Source organism: Clinocottus analis, unplaced genomic scaffold (assembly GCF_023055335.1).
Source record: "Clinocottus analis isolate CAN_PGR_092001 unplaced genomic scaffold, fCliAna1.0.p SCAF_5, whole genome shotgun sequence".
In the NCBI taxonomy this organism is placed as follows: Eukaryota; Metazoa; Chordata; class Actinopteri; order Perciformes; family Cottidae; genus Clinocottus; species Clinocottus analis.
This window is the reverse complement of record NW_027176207.1, coordinates 22,118,472-22,141,387: the sequence shown is the minus strand read 5'-3', so window position 1 is coordinate 22,141,387 and position 22,916 is coordinate 22,118,472. Positions and strand designations below refer to the sequence as shown.

General features: G+C 45.1%; 2 protein-coding genes across 3 annotated transcripts; one reads left to right on the top strand and one right to left on the bottom strand.

Annotated features, from left to right (window-relative positions):
* Window positions 1–100: 100 nt before the first annotated feature.
* On the top strand, window positions 101–22,895 carry LOC137802322 (single-stranded DNA-binding protein 3-like). 2 transcript variants are annotated; one of them, XM_068600121.1, is made up of 16 exons: window positions 101–146; window positions 4,177–4,261; window positions 13,883–13,972; window positions 16,283–16,366; window positions 17,538–17,597; window positions 17,725–17,791; window positions 18,124–18,188; window positions 18,601–18,662; window positions 18,778–18,823; window positions 19,621–19,656; window positions 19,767–19,821; window positions 19,921–19,991; window positions 20,694–20,772; window positions 20,917–20,945; window positions 21,276–21,377; window positions 22,750–22,895. In XM_068600121.1, the coding sequence occupies exons 3-16, from the start codon at window positions 13,910–13,912 to the stop codon at window positions 22,777–22,779; spliced, it is 849 nt and encodes a 282-aa protein (XP_068456222.1). In that variant the 5' UTR covers window positions 101–146; window positions 4,177–4,261; window positions 13,883–13,909; the 3' UTR covers window positions 22,780–22,895. The 2 variants fall into 2 exon arrangements, with proteins under 2 accessions (XP_068456222.1, XP_068456223.1); XM_068600122.1 differs by lacking the exon at window positions 16,283–16,366.
* On the bottom strand, window positions 1,422–13,089 carry LOC137802383 (ATP synthase subunit a-like). Its single transcript, XM_068600187.1, has 3 exons — window positions 13,079–13,089; window positions 10,282–10,861; window positions 1,422–1,499 (listed from the first exon to the last, which is right to left on the bottom strand). Exons 1-3 carry the CDS (start codon window positions 13,087–13,089, stop codon window positions 1,422–1,424), a joined length of 669 nt encoding a protein of 222 aa, XP_068456288.1.
* Window positions 22,896–22,916: the final 21 nt, after the last annotated feature.

Here is a 22,916-nt window from a genome sequence, read left to right as displayed (position 1 = left end):
AGGCGTAATCCTCTCTCTAGTGGCCGCGAGTGACTCTCCTCTTCTCTCCTCTCCTCTCCTCTCCTCTTCTCTTGTCTCCTCCAGATTCGATGGGAGAAGAATATCACATTAGGGGAACCTCCCGGATTCCTCCACTCGTGGTGGTGGTAAGCAACGCTTTCACATTTCTCCTTCTTCCTGGTTTTCCTTGTCCGGTACTAAGCCTTTTTTTGTGTCGCCTGCTCAGGTGTACAAACTGTTTTTAAAGCCACAGTCGGGAACTTTAATGAAATAACTTTTGGCACTGTATTGTGACAGCAGCACATGAGACGTGATCAGGTACCTCTTGACTGCGAGGTTTCACTCGTGCCTGAAAGGAAAAGCAACCAATCGGAGAAGAGCATTCCCGTGACGCAGCTGTCAATCACTGCTTGAGGCAGCAGTTTCAGAAACGTATTTCTTTACGGTGTTAAATTAGAAAAAAAAGGTTTCTTCGGTCGGTGGGCGGAGCTTGTGGTTTTCAACATGGCGGCCAGGCCACACACACTTTCTCCTGACCCTAAAATGTGTTTTTAGAAACATTTGAGGCAATACGGTAACAGCATATTGATTCATATCTGATCAGCGCTGCTTTTGATTGACAGCTGTGAGAATCCTCGACTCTGATTGGTTGATTTTCTTCGCGGACAAATTAGGATTTATTATTATTTATCACAAAAATAACTGTCACAATATAGACAGCTTGAGAAAATATGAGAAATGAAAGTTTTTATTCGCGTCATCAACTGTAAGCGGTGTAACACACACACACACACACACACACACACACACACACACACACACACACACACACACACACTGGAGGGTCTCCGGGCTCCTACATTATTCATGAGTTATATGGCTTCATTTGAATGGTCTGAAGCTCATGCGTTACATTAAATTCATATTTAATACAACCAGGTGTTTGTAAATCGCCACGTTTTGGTGTCACTTGCTCGCGCTGCTCTTGCGTCACGACTTGACTTCCGTGAAGTGGGAGGAGTCTCGGCGTCCTGGGGTTGACCAGACTCGGCGAGGGCGTGATCCCCTCCTCCACTCCTCCATCTCTCCATCCTTCACCCCCTGAAACAATAGCTCCAGATGGTTGGGAATGCCCCCCCCCCTCCTGCCCCTCCCTCCTCCTCCTCCTACACCCCCGCCCGCCCGTCACCCTTTGTGTGCCCCCACCTCCCACTTTTCTCCTTTGTTCACGTCGGAGAGGGATTCTTAGCAGATTAACCCGTTGCATTCCATCTTCCTTTGTGTCGCCTCCTCCCTCCTTCCCTCCTTCCTTCCCTCCCTCCTTCTCTCCCTCCTTCTCTCCCCCCCTCCCCCCTGTCATCTCTGCCCCGGGCCAGGATTTGACCTTTAGGGGTCATCGGCTCGATCAGCGATCAGCGGTTTCACTCGTCTCTGGACGTCACCTGTAGTTCAGTGACGAAGCCAGGGTTCCTCTTAGAGCCCGACATGAAGGGTTCCACCTAGAACCACCCGTTAAAGGTTCCACCTAGAACTCCTGTGAGGTTCTTCAGAGAACCCTGGTGTGCTGTAATGGCTTCACTCTGCATGTTCTCCCCAGAACCTTTCCACCTGCTCAGGGTGCCATCAATAACCTACTCAGGAGGTTCTACGGAGAACCCTTCTTTGGTGGAATGGTTTTGCCTAGAACTCTTTTTGACGGTTCTACCAGGGACCTTTCCACATTTTCAGGGTGCAATCAAGCGCTTACTCAGAAGGTTGAGAAGGTTCTCTACCCAGAACCTTTCCAACTTCTCACGGTGCCATCAAGAACCTACTCGGGAGGTTCTGCAGAGAACCCTTCTTTGGTGTAATGGTTCTGCATAGAACGCTCTCTGCGGGTTCATCCCAGAACCTTTCCACCTTCTCAGGATGCCATCAAGAACTTACTCAGAAGATTGGAAAGGTTCTCTATCCAGAACATTTCCACTTCTTAGGGTGCCATGAAGAACTTCCTCAGGATGTTCTACAGAGAACCCTTCTGTGGTGTAATGGTTTCGCCTAGAACTCTCTCTGAAGGTTCTACCTAGAACCTTTCCACCTTCTCAGAGTGCAATAAAGAACTTACTCAGGAGGTTCTACGGTGAACCCTTCTTTGGAGGTTCTACCCAGAACCTTTCCACATTTTCAGGGTGCCATAAAGAACCTCAGGAGGTTCTACAGAAAACCCTTCTTTGGAGGTTCTACCTAGAACCTTTCCACATTTTCAAAGTCCTATAAAGAACCTCAGGAGGTTCCACGGAGAACCCTTCTATGGTGTAATGGTTCCACCTCGTCCCAATCCTTCGCAAAGTGGTTCTTAATGGAACATTTTGCGTCACGACGTCACCTCGTGGATCACCTGATGGATTCTGGGCGTTTCGGGGGATTTGTTGACATTAAGAGGAGATCTTTCACATCAAATAAAGACATAAACTAAAGGGATAAACCGCCGTTCATTTGCTTCCAACGCGCTCTTTAAAAAAACACCCGGCAGGAATGAATCACGTTTTATTGCTCGGTTCTCGCCAACTCTTCTTTCTTTGTGGAAATACCAGCGGTAGTTATTTACTGTGTGGTAGTATATTGATCCTGTTTAAGGTGAAGCTGTTTCCACTTGCTCCGCCTCCAGGAGGACGAACGCGCAGTAATGTACAGTTAGGATTGTACATTACTACAACCAGGCAAATAGTTAAGGACCCGTAGATTTACAGACTTGTAAATATGCTCTTGAACAGTGTTCTCAGGTTGCGTCTCACCTACGGAGGGATGGAGGGATGGATGGAGGGATGGAGGGAGAGAGGGAGGGAGGGATGGATGGATGGATGGATGGATGGAAGGATGGGTGGAAGGATGGATGGAAGGATGGATGGAAGGAGGGAGGGAGGGTTTATTCTGCTGAGTCAGACTCTCAGAGCCCATCAGCAATATGAAACCAAGGACTTTTTATTTAAAAAAAGGATGTTAAGGAACAGAATAAGAATTTAAAAGTATAAAAGTCTGAGTAACTCTCGTTCAAGTCGGGACTTTAAATCTATATGTATATATTAATTAAAATATATAAGAACAATTAGGTTGTCTTTTATCTTGTTGTTCTACTTCTTGTTCTACTTGTTTTTCTTTTACTTGTTCTTCTTCGACTTCTTCTTCTCTACTTGTTGTTCTTCTACTTGTTGTTGTTGTTGTTGTTGTTCTTCTTCTTCTTCTTGATTAGGCTTGTGTCTAAAAAGCAGATCATTTCTTTGTCTTTGTGCCCTTGAGCAAAGCACTGCCGGCCTTATCCTCTGCAGCTCGACCGTGCACTGTCCTTCTTTTGCCTCCGAGGAGGTTTGCGGATACAAATCAATGCAAAATCAAAATATTTTAAATTCCTTTTCTTTTTAAATAATATGCTCTAATGACTCGTAATGGCCGCCGTGAGGCTCCCAAACACACGACTAGTGTCTGTCTGAAGTGCGCGAGGTGTGTGAAGAAGTCCAGATGTTTGGGACGCAACATCCCTTCACTGCCGGGGCGTGAAGTCGCTCCTGATTGGTCCTCGCGTTAGCCGCGTAGCTTGATAGCTTCATTCTCAATGACGAGCTCTGAGACGCACGAGCAGGACGCTCTGTGTTCACACTGAAACCTGGCATGGAACCAGTTTATATTTAAATACATTATATATATATATATATATATATATATATATATATATATATATATATATATATATATATATATTTTTTTTTTTTTTTTTTTTTTTAATTTATTTTTTTTTTTAATTTTTTTTTTTAAATTTTGGAATCAGTTTATAAAATACTACATAAAAAATAATTTAAAAAAAATAATATATATATATATATATATATATATATATATATATATATATATATATATATATATATATATATATTGTGTATTGGGCTTAGCTGTACATGTATCCTTTAGTATAACAGTTCAAGTTTAGGGCATGTATATAAGTGTGTGTGTGTGTGTGTGTGGTTGATTTGAGTGGCCTCGTGTCCCTCTTAAAAGTGATGCTCGAGGAGGTAAGAGGCCGCTTAGGAGCCGTGGAGATAGTGAGAGAGTGAGTGTGAATGGGTTATGAATAGCTGCTACACATGTGCTTGTATTGCTCTGTTTGCTAACCTCTGACCCCCCCCCCCCCTTTTTTTATTTCAGTGTATTCTGGGATTTGTATTGTGCGGCTCCAGACCGAAGGGAGACGTGCGAGCACTCCAGCGAGGCCAAGGCCTTCCATGACTATGTGAGTGACCCTTCATTGTTTCCTCTGTCTTAAAGGTACAGTACACGTCAGGGGAGTCTTTGAGTGGCAGCTGGAGGTTAGGACGCACCTTTTTATAGGACCTTTAGACAGGAAGTATAACTCAAATCACACAGGTGCATGCATGTCACGGGTCCAGGTCTGTTCGGCAGAAGAAGTCCCACAATGCACTGCTCCTCCACGCTAACTGGGAATCATGTCGGTAACATATTGGTTGTGTATTTCCCCCCTGAGAGGGAAACGGTGTGTAAATGCAATGTGTCGGGATTCACACTGTGCACCCGTCTCCAGCCTGTCCTCTGTGTGTGTGTGTGTGTGTGTGTGTGTGTGTGTGTGTGTGTGTGTGTGTGTGTGTGTGTGTGTGTGTGTGTGTGTGTGTTGTATAGTATAGTGTGGGGAGATAATGGAATAGAGTTCTAATCCGGTAATCCCAGCACTGGGCCGAGGCTAAGCCAGGGATTTGTGTGTGTGTGTGTGTGTGTGATGGGGAGGGGGGGGGCATCTTTGGCAACCAGCCAATAGATGGAGGTTCGAGGGGCTCACACCCTGTGTGTGTGTGTGTGTGTGTGTGTGTGTGTGTGCGTGTGTGTGTGTGTGTGTCTATATATATGCAGATGTGTGTGTGTGTGTGTGTGTGCTACATTGTTGCTCTCTCTGCTCCTAACGGTGATAAAGTGAAAGGAAACGATGGGACGGTTTAATTTTGGCTCCTGAGACTCGTCTCTGAGCACTGGTCCTTTTCTACTGGTCCCTCTCTACTGGTCCCTCTCTACTGATCTCTCTGTACTGGTCCTTCTATACTGGTCTTCCTCTCCTGGTTCCTCTCTACTGGTCCCTCTCTACCGATCTCTACTGGTCCCTCTCTACCGATCTCTACTGGTTCCTCTCTACCGATCTCTACTGGTCCCTCTCTACCGATCTCTACTGGTCCCTCTCTACTGGTCCCTCTCTACCGATCTCTACTGGTCCCTCTCTACCGATCTCTACTGGTCCCTCTCTACCGATCTCTACTGGTCCCTCTCTACTGGTCCCTCTCTACCGATCTCTACTGGTCCCTCTCTACTGGTCCCTCTCTACCGATCTCTACTGGTCCCTCTCTACCGATCTCTACTGGTCCCTCTCTACCGATCTCTACTGGTTCCTCTCTACCGATCTCTACTGGTTCCTCTCTACCGATCTCTCCTGGTCCCTCTCTCCTGGTCCCTCTCTCCTGGTCCCTCTCTCCTGGTCCCTCTCTCCTGGTCCCTCTCTACTGGTCCCTCTCTACTGGTCTCTACTGGTTTCAAAAGAATGATCCGGTGAGAGAAGAGAGTTTCTTGGTTTCGAGGGTTGCGTGTCAGTCGCTGGTGTCACATCCTGTCTGCTGGTTCACGGTGAAGACTTTTACTTTGAAGGAGTGAACCTGTTGTCCCCAGTGTGTTCACATGCAGGCACAGAGACACTGGAATGGGTGGACCGGTTGTTGAGCAGCAGATCCAGACATGTTTTGCGAGAAACAACAAGTTTCCTCTTTGTGTTTTTCTCTGTGGCGTCTCAGTTGTTCTCTTGAAGACTTGACATGAACGTTGGGGCTCGATGACGTCACTGGATGCTTTTCTTTTGACCTCTTTAGCCGCCGGCGGCCATTACCGGACAAGGAAAGAGACGAATGAGTCAAGAGACGTTAGCTGAAGGATCTCCTGAACCACCACGATGATCAGCTTCATTTAAATGGCTGAAATACAGCAAAGCATTGTGGGAAGAGTTCTATCCAAACAGAACAAAGTAAATCCCGTTAAGTTCATGTCATTACACAAACCTCGTAGCCTCGTGGTTAATAAATCATAATAATTATTAATAAATACTCTTTACAAAGTCAGCTCTCAATAAAAGACTCCTCTCTGTCAGCTACCAGCTGGTAGGAGTCTCATGAAGTATTCAGAATACTTGTGTGTATTAGTACCTGAAGAATCACTTCGACGTGTTTTGGACTGTGCCGGCTTCCGTGGTCCGTGGTTTATGCAAATATAAATACCCAGCATGCACCAGTCCAACCATAATGGTTATAACTTTTACATTTTTTAGCCGAAAGACATTTTTTTTGGACTGAAACTCCTTCATAACACCTCAATGCTTTGCTTATTGTTGTAGATTCAGATTCTTTAGCTCCTAATCTTTCCATAAAGGTGTGTTGACAGGATGTGGGCTGCTCTTAAGGCCCTGAACCAAACTGTGAGCGCTCATGATATAAAATATGCTATGAAAGGGATTTCTTTGTGGGGTTCAGGCCTCTGAAGGCTTTGGGTGCCGTTAAAGCTGCATGTGCTGGAATCTGTTGAGCATAAGATGCGTAGCAGAAAGCATGTGTGCGTTGAATCATCCCTCGTTCTTCCTGACTCTCCCTCCGTCTCTCACCTGCTCTGTCGCTCCTCGCGCTCGCTTTACTCGTCTGCCCACGTTTGTCACTTCTCTTCTCGCTGCTCTCTCACTCTTCTTCACTCTTTGTGCAACTCCAGCGTCATGTTTCCTCTCCGCTCGTGGTTTCCTCTTTCCTCCCACTCGCTTTCCTATATTCCTCACTCTCTCCCTCCACCACTCCGCCTCCTCTCGTCTCACTCCCCTTATCGCTCACTCCCTCCTCCTCCTCCTCCTCCTCCTCCTCTTCCTCCTCTCGTATCTCTGCCCCTCCCTCCCTCACCACCATTACTACCTCTGTTACCGGGAGACGATTGATTGCCTAATCTAGCCGTTTACCCACAATGCTTTGTGTCGTAGAGGCGAGGGCAGCGTAGACGACGTGAAGGGGAGACAGTGGAGGTATTTAAAAATGGAGAGAGAGAGAAGGTTTGTGGAATAAACTCCTTTAGGAAAATAAGAAAATGTATTATTTAGGATTTCAGTACATTGAGTTAAACTTTGCATTTCCTCTCACTTGTATTCAAAAAGTAGAAACATGATTTTTTAAGACGAGTCAGTAACTTTTAAACAGCTTTAAATAACGACACAGGTGTAATTTTATTTTTTCTTATTGCCTTAAATGTTAAATATGTAAATATGTTACTGGCTGCAGGTCTTTTTAAATGTTTCTTTAAAAAATCAAGCGCACATTAATCTGCATTTAAACCACCTGTAATGTCTTGATTTACTCGTTAAGTATGAGAGTTTTTTCCCTAATTTAAGCTTAAAATGATCTAAATTTCATTATTTTCCCAAAACGTGCTCGCCTGCAAAGCTTCAGCTCTCGTTCAGCTTCTTCTCCGCTTCATGAAGTGAAAAGAGTTTGTTTTGAAGCTGATAATCAGCTGTGAGACAACGTAAGAAAGAAGTGTTACACAGTGAGGTTACGCAGGTGAACGCAGCAGTGTGTGTCTCTTTGTGTGAAAACATGCACACAAAGGTGTGTGTGTGTGTGCCATTGAGTTGTTGTTCAGAAAACATGAAACTTCAGCATCTGTGCTGAATTATTTATTTATTTTTTTGTTCTTGTCATATTCTTGTCTTTCGCCCTCTGGAGTGTGTTGGCTAAGTGGATAGTGTGTCTGCAGCATGTATTAGTGCTGTCATCCCGTGTCTGTGTGTGTGTCTGTGTGTGTGTGTGTGTGTGTCTGTGTACGAGGCGGCCTGTCTGGTTCAGTACTGATGCTTTGGCAGCAGCTTTTGGGGAAACGTGTGTGTGTGTGTGTGTGTGTGTGTGTGTGTGTGTGTGTGTGTGTGTGTTGTGCCAGTTTTGAGGACCAGCTGGGCTTTTAGAGATTGTGTGTGTGTGTGTGTGTGTGTGTGTGTGTGTGCATTTGTTTGTCAGACGTGGCGGTGAGAGCAGCAGCCGTATCCTGTTGCTCCAGAGCGAAACACACTGTTTTGACTGGGCCGATAAATTAGCCAGATCGCCACAGTCAGCTGTTTTTCCTCCCGTCTCCACACCCTCACTCTGCTCTATCCTCACTCCTTCAAAACACACACAGACACACACACACACACACATTTCTTTCCCTCTCTCTGCGCGCTAAGGACAGCAGGTCAAGGAGACAGTGATGAGGTACATATCAGTGTGAACCAGAATGTAGATTAGTACCCTCTCCAGGCAGGGATACACATAAACACACACACACAGACACACACACACAGATGCATGCGCTGTCTCCCTCTCTCCACCAGTGTTTATGTCTCTGTCTTTATCCCGGTGAAAGGTATCAGGCGGAGGTCAATAATGTGTTGAGCACTATTGATCTGTCCGGCGGGGTGAAGGGGCGGCGCAGGGAAATGGAGAGGGAGGGATCAATGCTCTTCCGCACATCTCCATACTGTACCGGCAGCAGCCAATCAGATCATTAGTCTTTTGTTCCCTGATTAGATTGTGCGTCAACATTGTGGGTTTTGTGTGGAGCAGGAGAGGCAAACACAACACGGTGTCCTCGCGGGGAGCCACAACTGTGGATTAGCGCGTCACAGTGGAAGTCTGTCGGGGTTTTTATTTTGTCACAAAGACGCCGGCGCAGAGACTCGAGGAGGATTAACGTCACCGCGCTCGACTGAAGCGCCGAGAATGTTTACAGAAAGAACCGAAGGTTGTGCGGCTTTTTATGGCTGAAGGAGCTCTGACTTTACCTGCTTCCTCCAGACCGAACCAGTTAACGCTGGTCGTGTGTGTGTGTGTGTGTGTGTGTGTGTGTGTGTGTGTGTGTGTGTGTGTGTGTGTGTGCGTGTGTGTGTGTGTGTGTGTGTGTGTGTGTGTGTGTGTGTGTGTGTGTGTGTGTGTGTGTGTGAGAGAGAGACACAATAAACGTAGTATTAGTATTTTTCCTCAACTAATAGTTAAGTCTATAACGGTCAGAAAACAGTTATTTTTCTCAACTCTTCCTTCACTTAACCCTTCCTTTGCTCAACCCTGCCTTTGCTCAACTCTTCCTTCACTTAACTCTTCCTTTGCTCAACTCTTCCTTCACTTAACTCTTCCTTTGCTCAACTCTTCCTTTACTCAACCCTTCCTTTGCTCAATCCTTCCTTTGCTCAACCCTTCCTTTGCTCAACTCTTCCTTTACTCAACTCTTCCTTTGCTCAACTCTTCCTTTGCTCAAGCCTTCCTTTACTCAACCCTTCCTTTGCTCATCCTTCCTTTGCTCAACCCTTCCTTTGCTCAACTCTTCCTTTGCTCAACCCTTCCTTTGCTCAACTCTTCCTTTGCTCAACTCTTCCTTTGCTCAACCCTTCCTTTGCTCAACTCTTCTTTTGCTCAACTCTTCCTTTGCTCAACCCTTCCTTTACTCAACCCTTCCTTTGCTCAACCCTTCCTTTACTCAACTCTTCCTTTGCTCAACTCTTCCTTTGCTCAACTCTTCCTTTACTCAACTCTTCCTTTGCTCAACTCTTCCTTTGCTCAACCCTTCCTTTGCTCAACTCTTCCTTTGCTCAACTCTTCCTTTGCTCAACTCTTCTTTTGCTCAACTCTTCCTTTGCTCAACCCTTCCTTTGCTCAACCCTTCCTTTACTCAACCCTTCCTTTGCTCAACCCTTCCTTTACTCAACCCTTCCTTTGCTCAACCCTTCCTTTGCTCAACCCTTCCTTTGCTCAACCCTTCCTTTGCTCAACCCTTCCTTTGCTCAACCCTTCCTTTGCTCAACCCTTCCTTTGCTCAACCCTTCCTTTGCTCAACCCTTCCTTTGCTCAACCCTTCTTTTGCTCAACTCTTCCTTTACAGAATCCTCTCAATACATCCAACCTGAGAGAGAATAATTCAGCTCGGCTACAGAAATCCATGTTCATTATATCAACTGATTAGTCTGCTGCTGCTTCTGGAGCATGTTCCTCTTGTATAAAGGTGTGCATATACCTCAAAGGTGTGCTCATACCTTAAATAAAGGTGTGCATATACCTGATAAATAGGTGTATAAGTGTACATGTGAATCACAAATACTTGTTTACCTGCAACAACGTCAATGAGACAAGCTCCTGTGTATTGATCTGGATTCAAGGAGGAAGTGTTATTTATTTCTAAGACAGTCTGCCACCAAGCGAGCGTTGAGACTTGGTAAAGGTAGATGTAGAGGTACAGGTAAAGGTAGATGTAGAGGTTTAGGTAAGTGTAGAGGTAAAGGTAGAGGTTAATGTAAAGGTAGAGGTTGATGTAGAGGTAGAGGTTGATGTAGAGGTAGATGTGGGGGTAAAGGTAGATGTAGAGGTAGATGTAGAGGTAGATGTAGAGGTAAAGGTAGATGTAGAGGTAAAGGTAGAGGTTAATGTAGAGGTAAAGGTTGAGGTAGATGTAGAGGTAAAGGTAGATGTAGAGGTAAAGGTAGAGGTAAAGGTAGAGGTAAAGATAGAGGTAAAGATAGAGGTAGAGGTAAAGGTAGAGGTAGAGGTAGATGTAAAGGTAAAGGTAGATGTAGAGGTAGAGGTAAAGGTAAAGGTAGATGTAAAGGTAGATGTAGAGGTAGAGGTAAAGGTAAAGGTAGATGTAAAGGTAGATGTAGAGGTAGAGGTAAAGGTAGATGTAAAGGTAGATGTAGAGGTAGAGGTAAAGGTAAAGGTAGATGTAGAGGTTAATGTAGAGGTAGAGGTAAAGGTAAAGGTAGATGTAGAGGTAAAGGTAGATATTCCTCCTCCGTCTGCACGCGTTCACTTTGCTTTCACAGCGTTCAGCAGTCGGTCGATGATAATGTGACCGAGTGAGGGACAGAAATATCTCTCCTTTCTTTCCTTCTGTCTCTCTCTCTCTCCCCCGTATCTTCTTATTCTCTCTCTCCGTCTCTCTCCCCTGCATCTTATTAGCTCTCTCTCTCTCTCTCCCTGCATCTTCTCTCTCTCTCATTCTCTCTCTCTCTCTCTCTCTCTCCCTGCATCTTCTCTCTCTCTCATTCTCTCTCTCTCTCCGTCTCTCTCTCCTGCATCTTATTATCTCTCTCTCTCTCTCTTCCTCTCCCTCTCTCTCTCTCTTCCTCGCCCTCTCTCTCGCTCTCTCTCTCTCTCTCTCTCTCTGCCGTATCTTCTTATTCTCTCTCTCTCTCTCTCTCTCTCTCTCTCTCTCTCTCTCTCTCTCCCTCTCTCTCTCTCTGCCCTATCTTCTTATTCTCTCTCTCTCTCTCTTTCTCTTTCTCTTTCTCTCTCTCTCTCTCTCTCTCTCTCTCTCTCTCTCCTGGAGCGGGGGATGCCAGGGGGACAGAGTGCAGATAGGACCTGTCTCCATAGCAACAGCTTCTGCAAGCTGCTGACACCCTACAGGGGGGGGGGGGGGGGGGGCAGGAAGGTGTGTGTGTGTGTGTGTGTGTGTGTGTGTGTGTGTGTGTGTGTGTGTGTGTGTGTGTGCTGGGAAAATAAGTGAGGGGGGGTCACAGAGAGGAGAAAAGATGGAGAGAAAAGTGCAGAAGAAGAAGAAGAAGAGGAAGAAGCAGCCGACCCGACTTCTTCCCCCGAGACTCAGTGGCTCATGTTCACCACACATTAACATACAGGGGGGAGGGGCTGTGTGTGTGTGTGTGTGTGTGTGTGTGTGTGTGTGTGTGTGTGTGTGTGTGTGTGTGTGTGTGTGTGTGTGTGTGTGTGTGTGTGTGTGTGTGTGTGTGTGTGTGTGTGTGTGTGTGTCTAAATCTGTGTGTGAGCGTGTGGGTGTTTGTGTGTCTCTCTCTGTCTCTGTGTGTGTGCGTCTGTGTGTGTTGGTTCCAGATAGTCAGAAGGGCAGCGAGTGTGTGTGTGTGTGTGTGTGTGTCTGTATAATGCGTGTAATTGGTAATATGCGTTGTTGTCCAAGCATACAGTGTATGTCACATGGATGTTGTGTGTTCGTTCAGTGTGCGTGCTGGTGGAACGGTGTGTGTGTGTGTGTGTGTGTGTGTGTATTGGGGGACTAGCTAGCGAGCAGGCCCCTCCCCTGGGTCCTAAACCCCCTCCCTGTTCGGTCCTGTAGCCTGTGGTCTGCCTCTCTGTGCTGAAGGGCTGCACTTTATGAGCCTGTGATGCAACTCTTTGTGTGTGTGTGTGAGTCTTTGTGTGTCTCTCTGTTTTTGCGCGTTCATGTGCTTTGCGTGTGTGTGTGTTTGTTCCGGCGTGCTTATGTAAGCACTCTGAACACGCGTCTTGGTCCATGTGTGATGACAGTTATATCATATTTAACTCCCTCTCCTCGTTCCATTTGTTCCATATCGTGTAAATGACGTGACGGTGGTTTTTAAACACATATTATTGTTATTATTATTGTTTATATGTGTTTAAAATGATCAGAGACAGTTAAACAGTTGGATACTGAGTCAGATCTGATACTTATATTCACTTACATGTTGAATCCTACACATAAAAATGACAATTAGAAGTATTTAAAACTGTAAAGTTGCTTCTCCTGAACTTGAGAGGAAGAGGAGGTCTCACTCGGATGGATTTGCAGGAAACTAGAGAAACACTTTTATTTTAACAGATCTCTGACAACGTGCTCGGCTCAGAGTCAATATTCCACGTTGTTGTAGACAATATATGTATTATATATTATGAAGTATGATCTCATAACAGTACTGTGTATTATGAAGTATGAGCTAATAACAGTATTATTTATTATAAAGCTCTAATAGCTAAAAAATATTTGCTGATGATGATTAATCATATGCAGGATTTAAATTATTATTTTAGATATGAAATAAATGTTTAAAATTCTATATTATTATTTATATTATAAAACATACATCTCATACTTCTCATAGTGTGTGTATATGTATATGCATATATATACACACACATACTTTATGAGAAGATTTCTAATCAGTAAATGAGACGTGCAATGCTTACATATTACATTGTAGTGTTCAATATTCATTTTTGATATTTAATATCCAAACTACGATGACAACATGCCTTCAAAAGCAAACAATAAAAAAGTTTAGGTAAATAAACAAATGCATAACTCAAAGTGAAATAAAAGAGAGCAAAAGATGGACCACAGGAAACGTATTCCTAATATATAAAATATGAATGTGTCGTATAAAATGAGACACAAAACACAGACACACTTGTGTTTTGATACAACTTATGGAGACACAACACAGAGACACTTTGTGTTGTTTTGATACAATGTATTGAGACACAACTCATGAAGACACTTATGTTGTGACACAAAGTATCACCACCGACAGACAGACGCAGTATGAAAGTACACATCTGGCTCAGTGAAGAAACAATAACTTTATCCAGTTATATTTCTAAATGATGGTTCTTTAGTTTCCCTTTGGACTCAAATAACAAACACACCGTAGAGTTGTGTTAGTGTTTGTGTACGGATACTAAATATAATCATGATCCTCTCCCAGCTTGTAGTAAATCTGCTCTTTTTTTCCAGCTTTGCATCCCTGAAACTTCATGAATGTTTTGCTTGTTTTCCTTTTTCTCTGCCTCAGATTTAAAGACTTAAAACCGGTTTTAATAGAACTTTTTTTTTTTGAATCAACCATCAACTTTTTTTAGAGGGGAGTTTGCTGCCATTGCAGGTGCAGACACTGCCCCCTGTAGTAATAATCTGACCAGTGCATGATGCACATGCACGTCACTGTGGAGCAGATGGACACACACACACACAGAGACACATACACACACACACACATACACACACACATGCAGCACATGTTAATCCCAGCTCTTGTGTGTTTCAGAGCGCGGCGGCGGCGCCCAGCCCCGTGATGGGCAACATGCCCCCGAACGACGCCATGCCAGGCGGTCCCATGCCCCCGGGCTTCTTCCAGGTAGGACGTCCCGCACGCCGTCGCCTCCCTGCTTCACCTCCATCACCTGCCGACTCCACGCACCTCCGCCCGCCTCCATCCACACCACCTACTGACACATTGAACACAGAAATATCAAAGAATGTAGTTATTTTTCTCAACACAAACAGGTAGAACTTTTCAGACTAATTAAAGGAGCTGACCTGATATCAACAAGTTGTGAAATATATATATATCTATATATAAAATTAAATTTCTGCCCCAAACTGGCCAATTTCTGGGTATTTTCTGCCCCAAACTGCCACAAAGTTCTTTATATGCCCAAAGAGATGCACACAGATTGTGTTTGGGCAGAAAGTTCAGCCGTAAAACAACTTTGTGAAACTTTGATCATCTTTTTTTCAGCCAGTTCTCTGGGTTTGTTGAAATGGAGTGAGAACGTTACAAATATGTAAGAAACATCAGCTGTAAACATATTTATGTATAAAACAAAAAGATCAGCTGCATGAACAGATTATTGATATCGGCTTTAAAAAAATCCTGGAATCGCTCGAAGGTCTCGTTAGAAAAGTCCTTCGTTCTGAAAACAATAATCACGTTTGATCGATGACTATTATTATTATCATTATTATTATTAATTATGTTGACATACACCTCCTTCATCTCTCTCTCTCTCTCTCTTTTTCTCTCTCTCTCTTTCTCTCTTTTTCTCTCTCTCTCTTTCTCTCGCCGCCGTGACTCAAGCATCCATCACCTCTCGTCTCCGTCTGAAGGGAAAGGTTTTAGTGTGGGAGACGGCTGTCTAAAGAGAGAACAGAATGACACACACTCTCACACACAGACACACACACACACACACACACACACACACACACACACACACACACACACACACACACACACACACACACACACAGCGGTGTGATGGACAGCGCTGGCATTTGGCAGGAGGCACAATAAGGTGGTTGGAGAAGAGTCTGAGAGAGAGAGAGAGAAGAGGCGAGTGACGTAATTGAGAGAAGGAAGGAAGGAATGATGAAGAGAGGGAGATGAAGAGAGGGGGAGGAAAAGAGGGAGATGAAGAAAGGGGGAGGAAAAGAAAGGGAGATGTGAAAGATCGCTGCCACCGGGGTTTTGTTTCTGTGGCTACGAACAATCCTTTGTTCGCCTGTTGAGAGGCGATGTGATGATGATGATGGTGGTGGTGGTGAAGATGATGATGGTGAGGATGATGGTGGTGGTGGTGAAGATGATGATGGTGAGGATGATGGTTTTGGTGATGAGGGTGTTGGTAGGGATGAAGATGATGAGGATGATGGTGGTGGTGAGGATGAGGATGGTGAGGAGGATGATGATGATGAGGATTAGTGAGAGTACGGCTGCATAAGCACGGGGAGGGTTGGGGGAGATGGTGAGAGACACATGGACGAGCTATTTATAACATCGGTGGGGGAGTGAGATTGGACGAGTGTGTGTGTGTGTGCGTGTGTGTGTGTGTGCGTGCATGTTGTGTTGAAGGAACCTCATCGTAACACAGCGCTCTGGTTGTTCGCTGCCGATATCGATCCTATTGGTTGCTGGTTAATAATCTGCAACAATGTAACAATATCATGACACATTAACATGTCGTTGTGTTCTTTTCATTTCAACAACAGAGGCCACAATGTTTGTTCATCGCAGTCGCCCTTATTTTATTTACAATATTTACAATATTTACAATATTTTCGGGGTAAATCTCACATCTCCTCCGGCCCCAAAAAACAGACACAACTCAAATAAAAGCGGAAGAGAAGAAGGTTGCTGAGCGGAAGAGAAGATATTTATTAGGGGTCGTTGACCTCTGGCCTCGGGGGGTGAAAGGTCGGCGCCCGAGCAGCTCTTCAGCGCTGACGTCGGCACGACGTCACCCCGACCGCGCCGCTTGTTTCCGTTTGTCCGGTCGCGTCCCCGCGGCCTGAAGTTGCCGCTAAAGCCCGTCCTGCCGCTTCCTGTCCTGCCGGCGGCGGCGGCGGCCTTCTGGTTCAACACTGCCCCCATGTGGTCGAGAGGAAAACCACACACACACACAAACAGACACACACGGTCCCTTTTGACCCCCGAGGATTCATCTCCTTTCACCAAAATCCATCAGAAAGGAACATTTCTGTCGGGCTTTGGCTCTTTTTGTGTGTTTTGTTGAGGAGTTGATGATGTAAGTTGCTCCTCGAGCGCGACACGTTTCCCCCCCCCCTCCTCTGCTTTTTTTTAATGGTTTTGATGGGGTGTAAAAGCCCACTTTTTGGGCCTCCTCCCCCTCCCCCCCCTCTCTGACATGGCTCTTCTTTCTTAAAGGGACCACCCGGCTCTCAGCAGTCCCCCCACGCACAGCCCCCCCCACACAACCCCAGCAACTCCATGATGGGACCCCACGGCCAGGTAAGACTCTTTCTCTCAAGCACCGGCTCTCTTTCATCCATTCCCACTAAACCCTCCCTCACACACACTCACACACACACACACACACTCTCCTCGTCCTCTCAGACCCCCGCTAGCTCTAGTCCTGTCCGGCCGAACTCCTCGTGGATGTCGGTTCCTCCCAGCTTTTTATTTTTTATTTTTAATGTTTAAATGGAGCCGAGCGTCCGGAGGCAGCGAGGCTCCTCTCTGAGGCCCAGGAGGGAGACTCCTCTGTGGGATGAATAATTCACCGCTCGCCCCGCCCACACAGCAGCTTGTGGGGGGTTGCACACTTATCTGCTCCTCCACTCACACACACACACACACACACACACACACATATATACATGCACACGTACACATGCACACATGCAAAGAATATTCCCCTCTGTTCTGCTTACTTGTTCTTGCATCCTATAAATAAAACAAGGGTTCAGGCACTATGTGACACTTTACACACACACACACACACACACACACACACACACACACACACACACACACACACACACACACACACACACACACACAAAGAGAGAGAGAGAGGTTCGAGTGGCTCAAACTTCCAGCTAGATAAGAAAGTAATGCCTCCATCAGCAGCAGTGAAGCTGCAGACTTTTGTCCGTCTTTTGCCCGTTAACCGCTGCAGCCGGCTCTTCTTCCTGCTGGTGCTCTCCTGGTTTCTGTCTGGTGAGAGGGAGAGAGAGAGAGGGATAGAGAGAGGAAGATAGGAAGAGAGAGAGAGAGTGTGTGTAGTGTGGACATGCTTTGCTCGGAGGCTTCTGGACGGCGGCTCGAGGTGTCTGTAACTACGCCGGCCGACTGCAGGCCGAGAGTCAGCTTACACAGCCGGAGCAGGGAGCTGTGTGAGCGCTGGCTTTACACACACACACACACACACACACACTCACACACACACACACTTATGATTTGTGTGAGTGTGTGTGTAGAAGCAGGTATCTTTCCTGGGCGTCTCTCCGCGTCTCTGAGGGTCATCTTCATCCTCCAACAGCACCGTGTCCATCTGTGTGTCCTCAGTGCGGCTCCGCTTCGAGAGCTGGATTATCAATAATGAACTTTTTGATTTGTGTGCGTGTGTGTGTGTGTGTGTGTGTGTGTGTGTGTGTGTCCCCTCCATCCCCCTCTGCAGCCCTTCATGTCACCACGGTATCCAGGTGGTCCGCGCGCTGCACTCCGAATGCCAAATCAGGTACAAGAGAAGTTTTTTTTTTCGTCATTTCTTCGACACTGTTGTTGTTGTTATTTTGTCGAGCGTGTGTGTGTGTGTGTGTGTGTGTGTGTGTCTGTGTTACAATGTGTGTGTGGTCTCTCCTCAGCCTCCGGGGGGGATCCCTGGATCTCAGCCGCTCCTGCCAAACAGTTTGGACCCGACAAGACCGCAAGGTACGCGCCTATATTATGTGTGTGTGTCTATATATATATATATATATATATATATATATATATATATATATATATATATATATATATATATATATATATATATTGTGTGTCTGCCTCCGTGAGGGTTGTGTGTCTGCCTCAGTGAGGGCCGTCGTGGTTTTCGGCTGCAGATTACATCTTCAGGGGCCAGCAGGCTGCAACTAATGGGATTAGGATGAAGCCTTAATTCCTGACTGTAACAGAGGAGTGTGTGTGTGTGTGTGTGTGTTATGTAGTGTGTATGTGACTTTGTGTGTTACGTGGTGTGTGACTTTGTGGGTCTGCTCTCGTAGGACATCCTAACATGGGCGGACCGATGAGGATGAACCCGCCTCGAGGAATGGCCATGGGCCCACAGGTAGGAGCCTGATATATATTTTAAATTACTTGGTGTATATACATATATAATTTATATTAAATTATTTATATATATGTATTTCTTTTTTTTATTTATTAAATATATATTTATATATTTTAAATATTTATTTATTCATATTTATTAAATATTTAAATATATATTTTATTTATTTTTAGTTTATTTATTTGTATATATATATATTTTTAATTTTTAAATATATTTATTTATTAGCTCTTTCGTGGTGATATTGTATCTTTTCTATATTCGTCCTCTTTCCTCGTCTCATATCTGGATAATGTGATGATATAAAATGTGTCCCAAAGGCCAAATCCAACAGGATGATATAATTAAATCCTCCTGTAGATGAACAATAACTGGAATCTGTCTCCTTGTTTAACGCTTTGTCTCTCAGAACTACGGCGGCATGAGGCCTCCTCCCAACTCCATGGGCGGCCCGATGCCCGGCATGAACATGTGAGCGAACACGCCTCGCACACGCCAAACAGAACCACTCGTTGCTTTGAGGTTTTTTCTATGTTTTTAACTTTCTCTCTTCCTCTTTGTTCTTCTCTTCCTTGTCTCGCTTCAGGGGCCCTGGAGGTCGAGGGCCGTGGCCTGGACCCAACGCTAACTCTGTGAGTGGGAACGCCTTTTATCAGGGTTCATACGCTGGTGACAGACCTGGAGAAGTGCTGGAGTTTTTAAATGGCCATTTCCAGGCCTGGAAAAGTCCTTGAAAAATAATAAAGTCCCCAAAGTTGTGCAAAAGTGTTATATTCATGTGTTCATGACGTTCATTTAGTTATAAATAATGAATCTGCTTTTAAAAGAAAGAGACTCAAAATATCAGCAGCATCCATACAGGCATCTATATAAATGTTTATTCTTTTAATCAAACTATTGTCTCTCATTCATTTGAGTCATTTAAGGTTTACTGTATGCTTTGAATCCTCATTGTTAGTTTAAATACTACATTTTATCAGTTTTACTGTTTACACACACATTTCACACAATGTTTGCTCATGGGCATTTGGGTAAAAGTCATGGAAATTTGATTTAAAATCATTGAAATTTAGTTTTAATTCATTAAAAATTGGTTTAAAGTCAATGAAATGTGGTTGAAAATCATATACATTTGGTTTGAAGTTATGAAAAATTGGTTTAGAGTCATGAAACCCATTGGTCAGAGTGTGTATGAATATTTTTTTAGATATTGGACCATGTGAAGATGTTTTGCCGAGAGAGAGTTGGGGGAAAGGCCGTTAACGTCACGGCAAAGATACTGAACGTTGTCCATGTGACGCTCATGAGGCTCTGCAGCCGGTCGTGTTCTTCCACAAACATCGAGACGAGCGTCCATCTTGTCGGTGGAATCGACATATATTCATATATTTATATCTGATCTGATGGTCCGTGTCTTCCTCCCCTGCAGATAGCGTACTCCTCCTCATCTCCAGGGAACTACGTGGTGAGTTCATGTCCGTCGGTCCTCCTGCACACATTTCTGTACATTCATAATTTAGTTATTGTTTCCAATGAGTGTAACTTTAACCTCCACCGCCTGTTGTTTCCTCTCAGGGTCCTCCGGGCGGAGGAGGTCCACCTGGAACCCCCATCATGCCGAGCCCAGGTGGTGCGTCACCCAAATACGTCCCCAGCACTCGCTAGCGATCAACGTTATCGCTCTACTACCTGTAACTAAAGACATTTTTATTACATTGTTTTCCTCCAGATTCTACCAACTCCAGTGAAAACATCTACACGATGATGAATCCTATCGGACCGGGCGGCAACAGACCCAACGTGAGTCTCACACGCGATGAAGCAAAGTTACACGTATACGTACCGGAAAGGCCGGGTTACAGGCCGCTGCTTCCTTCCGTGGGTGTCTCCGCTGTAGCTAGCTAGCGCTCATGCTAGCTCCCCGCTGCTGCCCAAGTCAAGCGTTGAGCCGGGTCTGGTCCCGTTACCTTTGGTGGTTGTCAGAGAAGCTAGCAAGGAGCGAGTTGAGGAGCTAGTTGAGAAGCTAGCGAGTGGAGAAGCTAGTGAGGAGCGAGCGGAGAAGCTAGTGGAGAAGCTAGCTTATACTGAGCGGAGAAGCTAGTGAGGAGCGAGCGGAAAAGCTAGTGGAGAAGCTAGCAAGGAGCGAGTGGAGTAGCTAGTGGAGAAGCTAGCGGAGGAGCTAGTGGAGAAGCTAGCTTATAGTGAGCGGAGAAGCTAGCGAAGAACTAGCAGCAGCAGCGCTAGCCGGCTACAGCGAGGAGCTAGCGTGGACACCACCGAAGGTAGTAGCAGCTTGTAGCAGGACCTTTACGGTGTTTACAGTATTGAACGACGGACGTAATGATTTAAAATTTCACAAATACACCGTAAAATGTGTTTTCTTGCGACGTCGCCGGGCAGAGTTAGAGGAACGTGATCAATGAATCGACTGGAAAGACCACAAGAGGTCAAACGTGCAAAATAATGATATTGCCGTCATTCATGCGCTCCTCTTGTCACCAGTTCCCTATGGGACCGGGGCCTGACGGGCCAATGGGAGCTATGGGAGCCATGGAGCCGCACCACATGAACGGATCACTAGGTGGGTTTTAAACGCCGAGGGCGGGGCTTAACGAACCGCCGATTAGCTGACACTAGTACAACGAAAACTAGTACTTTTTTTTTTTTTTTTTGGGTAAAGTTGACCTTGAAATCCGACTGAGCCGCTTTTCTTTGCCTCCCTCAGGGTCCGGGGACATGGACGGGTTGCCAAAGGTGAGCGAAGTGTTCAGGAATGTTTCGCTTTCAAAAGTCATGTAAATGTGTTATATTCCAATATATATTAGTTTAAAATCATGAGTAATTGGATTTAAGTCATGTAAATGTGTTGTATTCCAATATATATTGGTTTAAAGTCATGTAAGTGTGGTTTAAAGTCATGTAAGTGTGGTTTAAAGTCATGTAAGTGTGGTTTAAAGTCATGTAAGTGTGGTTTAAAGTCATGTAAGTGTGGTTTAAAGTCATGTAAATGTGGTTTGAAGTGCCTCCATGGGTCAGAGTGTGTGACCTTGACGTCTGACCTCACTGTGCTCCCTCTCCCCTCAGAGCTCCCCTAACAACATGGGCGGCATGAACAACCCTCCCGGCACGCCGAGAGACGACGGCGAGATGGGCGGAAACTTCTTGAACCCATTCCAAAGCGAAAGTGTGAGTAGAGCCCGACGGCATCTCACGCCCCTTAACGGTTTCCCCTGACCTCATGCCCACCGGCGCCAGAATGCAAGCAGAGGGGTCGCCGCCCTTTTTATACGGATCTGTTTAGTGTCTCGTGCTCTTTTATTTGTATTTATTGAATGTGTTGTTGTGGTATTGGTTAGTGCAGTGGTTCTCAAACGGTGGAGCGTGGAGGTATTACAGATGGAGCGGGGGGAGTTTTTAGTTTATTTTATTTCTTTTTTTTAAATACTTGTTAAATACATTTTTTTTAAATTTAAATAATATTTTATAAATATTTTTTCACTTTTTTTATATTTTAATATTTTCTTATATATATTTAAATTTCTATTTTCTTCAATTTCTTTTTTTTAAACATTTTAAATATTTATTTTTAATAATATTTACACAGATATGACTTTATTGTACATCTATTATTTAAAAAAAAAAAAACATGGACGGAGGAGTCACAAAACAAGCTTGAACAAGAACAAGCTTGAGAACCACTGAGTCAGTCCAACACTTCATATGACGCAGCGTGGGAGTCGGGTTACACGCCGCTACTAGCTTCAGTGGGTGTCCCCGCTGTAGCAAGCTAGCTCTACGCTAGCGGGGACGCCCCCTGAAGCTAGCAGCGGCGTGTAACCAGACGTTTACGGCGTTCCTCTAAAGAGGCGCTGCTTTGCATTTTAAAGAGATGCTCATCAGAGGTGTAACGGTACCGGAGCAGTGTGGGGAGGAGCCTGATCCTCTGCAACTGACCCGCGAATGAGACCGCTAACTAACCTGAAGCTAACTAACCTGAAGCTAACTAACCTGAAGCTGCAGTCTGACCTCCGTACCTGATGGGACGCGGCACCGTTTAAATTTAAAATGCACAAAACTCCACTGTGTCCACCGATGTTCTGCTTGCATTGTCGCCGTCCACTAAATCACTTTTAAGAAATGCATCGCGTGTGTCGGCGATCGGCCGACGGTAAACATTTAAATGTTTTCAGCTTTTTAAAGAAGTGAAGTTGTGTGAGGTCGTGACCTCGGCCTGCAGAGCATTCAGAGCCTCGTCCATGTGTTCATGACCACCCGGGTGATCTTTTCCCCCTAATTTCTCACTTTGAGGCGCAATTCTGTGTGTAAATGTCTGAGTTTGGCTTCGCTACATCGTTTAGTTTAAGAACAAGTAAACTCGTCTCACTGTTTCTGATTATAAGATATTCAAACCTTAAAGTCATCAGCACTGAGTCCTTCCAGCTGCTTGTTGGCTCTGTGCTGCTCTGCAGGCCTGAGCGCCCCCTGGTGGTCACACGTTGTCAGTGACACATCCACTCATCTGTGCCCCCTCCCCTCCCCTCCCTCTCTCTCTTTTCAGTATTCACCCAACATGACGATGAGTGTGTGATTTTTCTTTTTCCTCTTTTTTTTTTATTTTTATTTTTTTTATCCCGCCCTCTTATTTTGTCCCCTGCACCTGATCTTTTAATATTTTTTTGGGATTTTTTTTTCCTTCAAATCAATCCTCACTTCACCTCCGGATTG

Bases quoted from the DNA above. Each gene is read 5' to 3' on its own strand.
- LOC137802383 (XM_068600187.1), bottom strand. The intron at 1,500-10,281 runs GTCTCAACGCTC...GGGTGGTTCTAG, and splicing joins TCTACATCTACCTTTACCAA to GTGGAACCCTTCATGTCGGG.
- LOC137802322 (XM_068600121.1), top strand. From the start codon at position 13,910: ATGGGCAACATGCCCCCGAACGACGCCATGCCAGGCGGTCCCATGCCC. The intron at 20,946-21,275 runs GTGAGCGAAGTG...CTCTCCCCTCAG, and splicing joins ACATGGACGGGTTGCCAAAG to AGCTCCCCTAACAACATGGG. The intron at 21,378-22,749 runs GTGAGTAGAGCC...CTCTCTTTTCAG, and splicing joins ACCCATTCCAAAGCGAAAGT to TATTCACCCAACATGACGAT.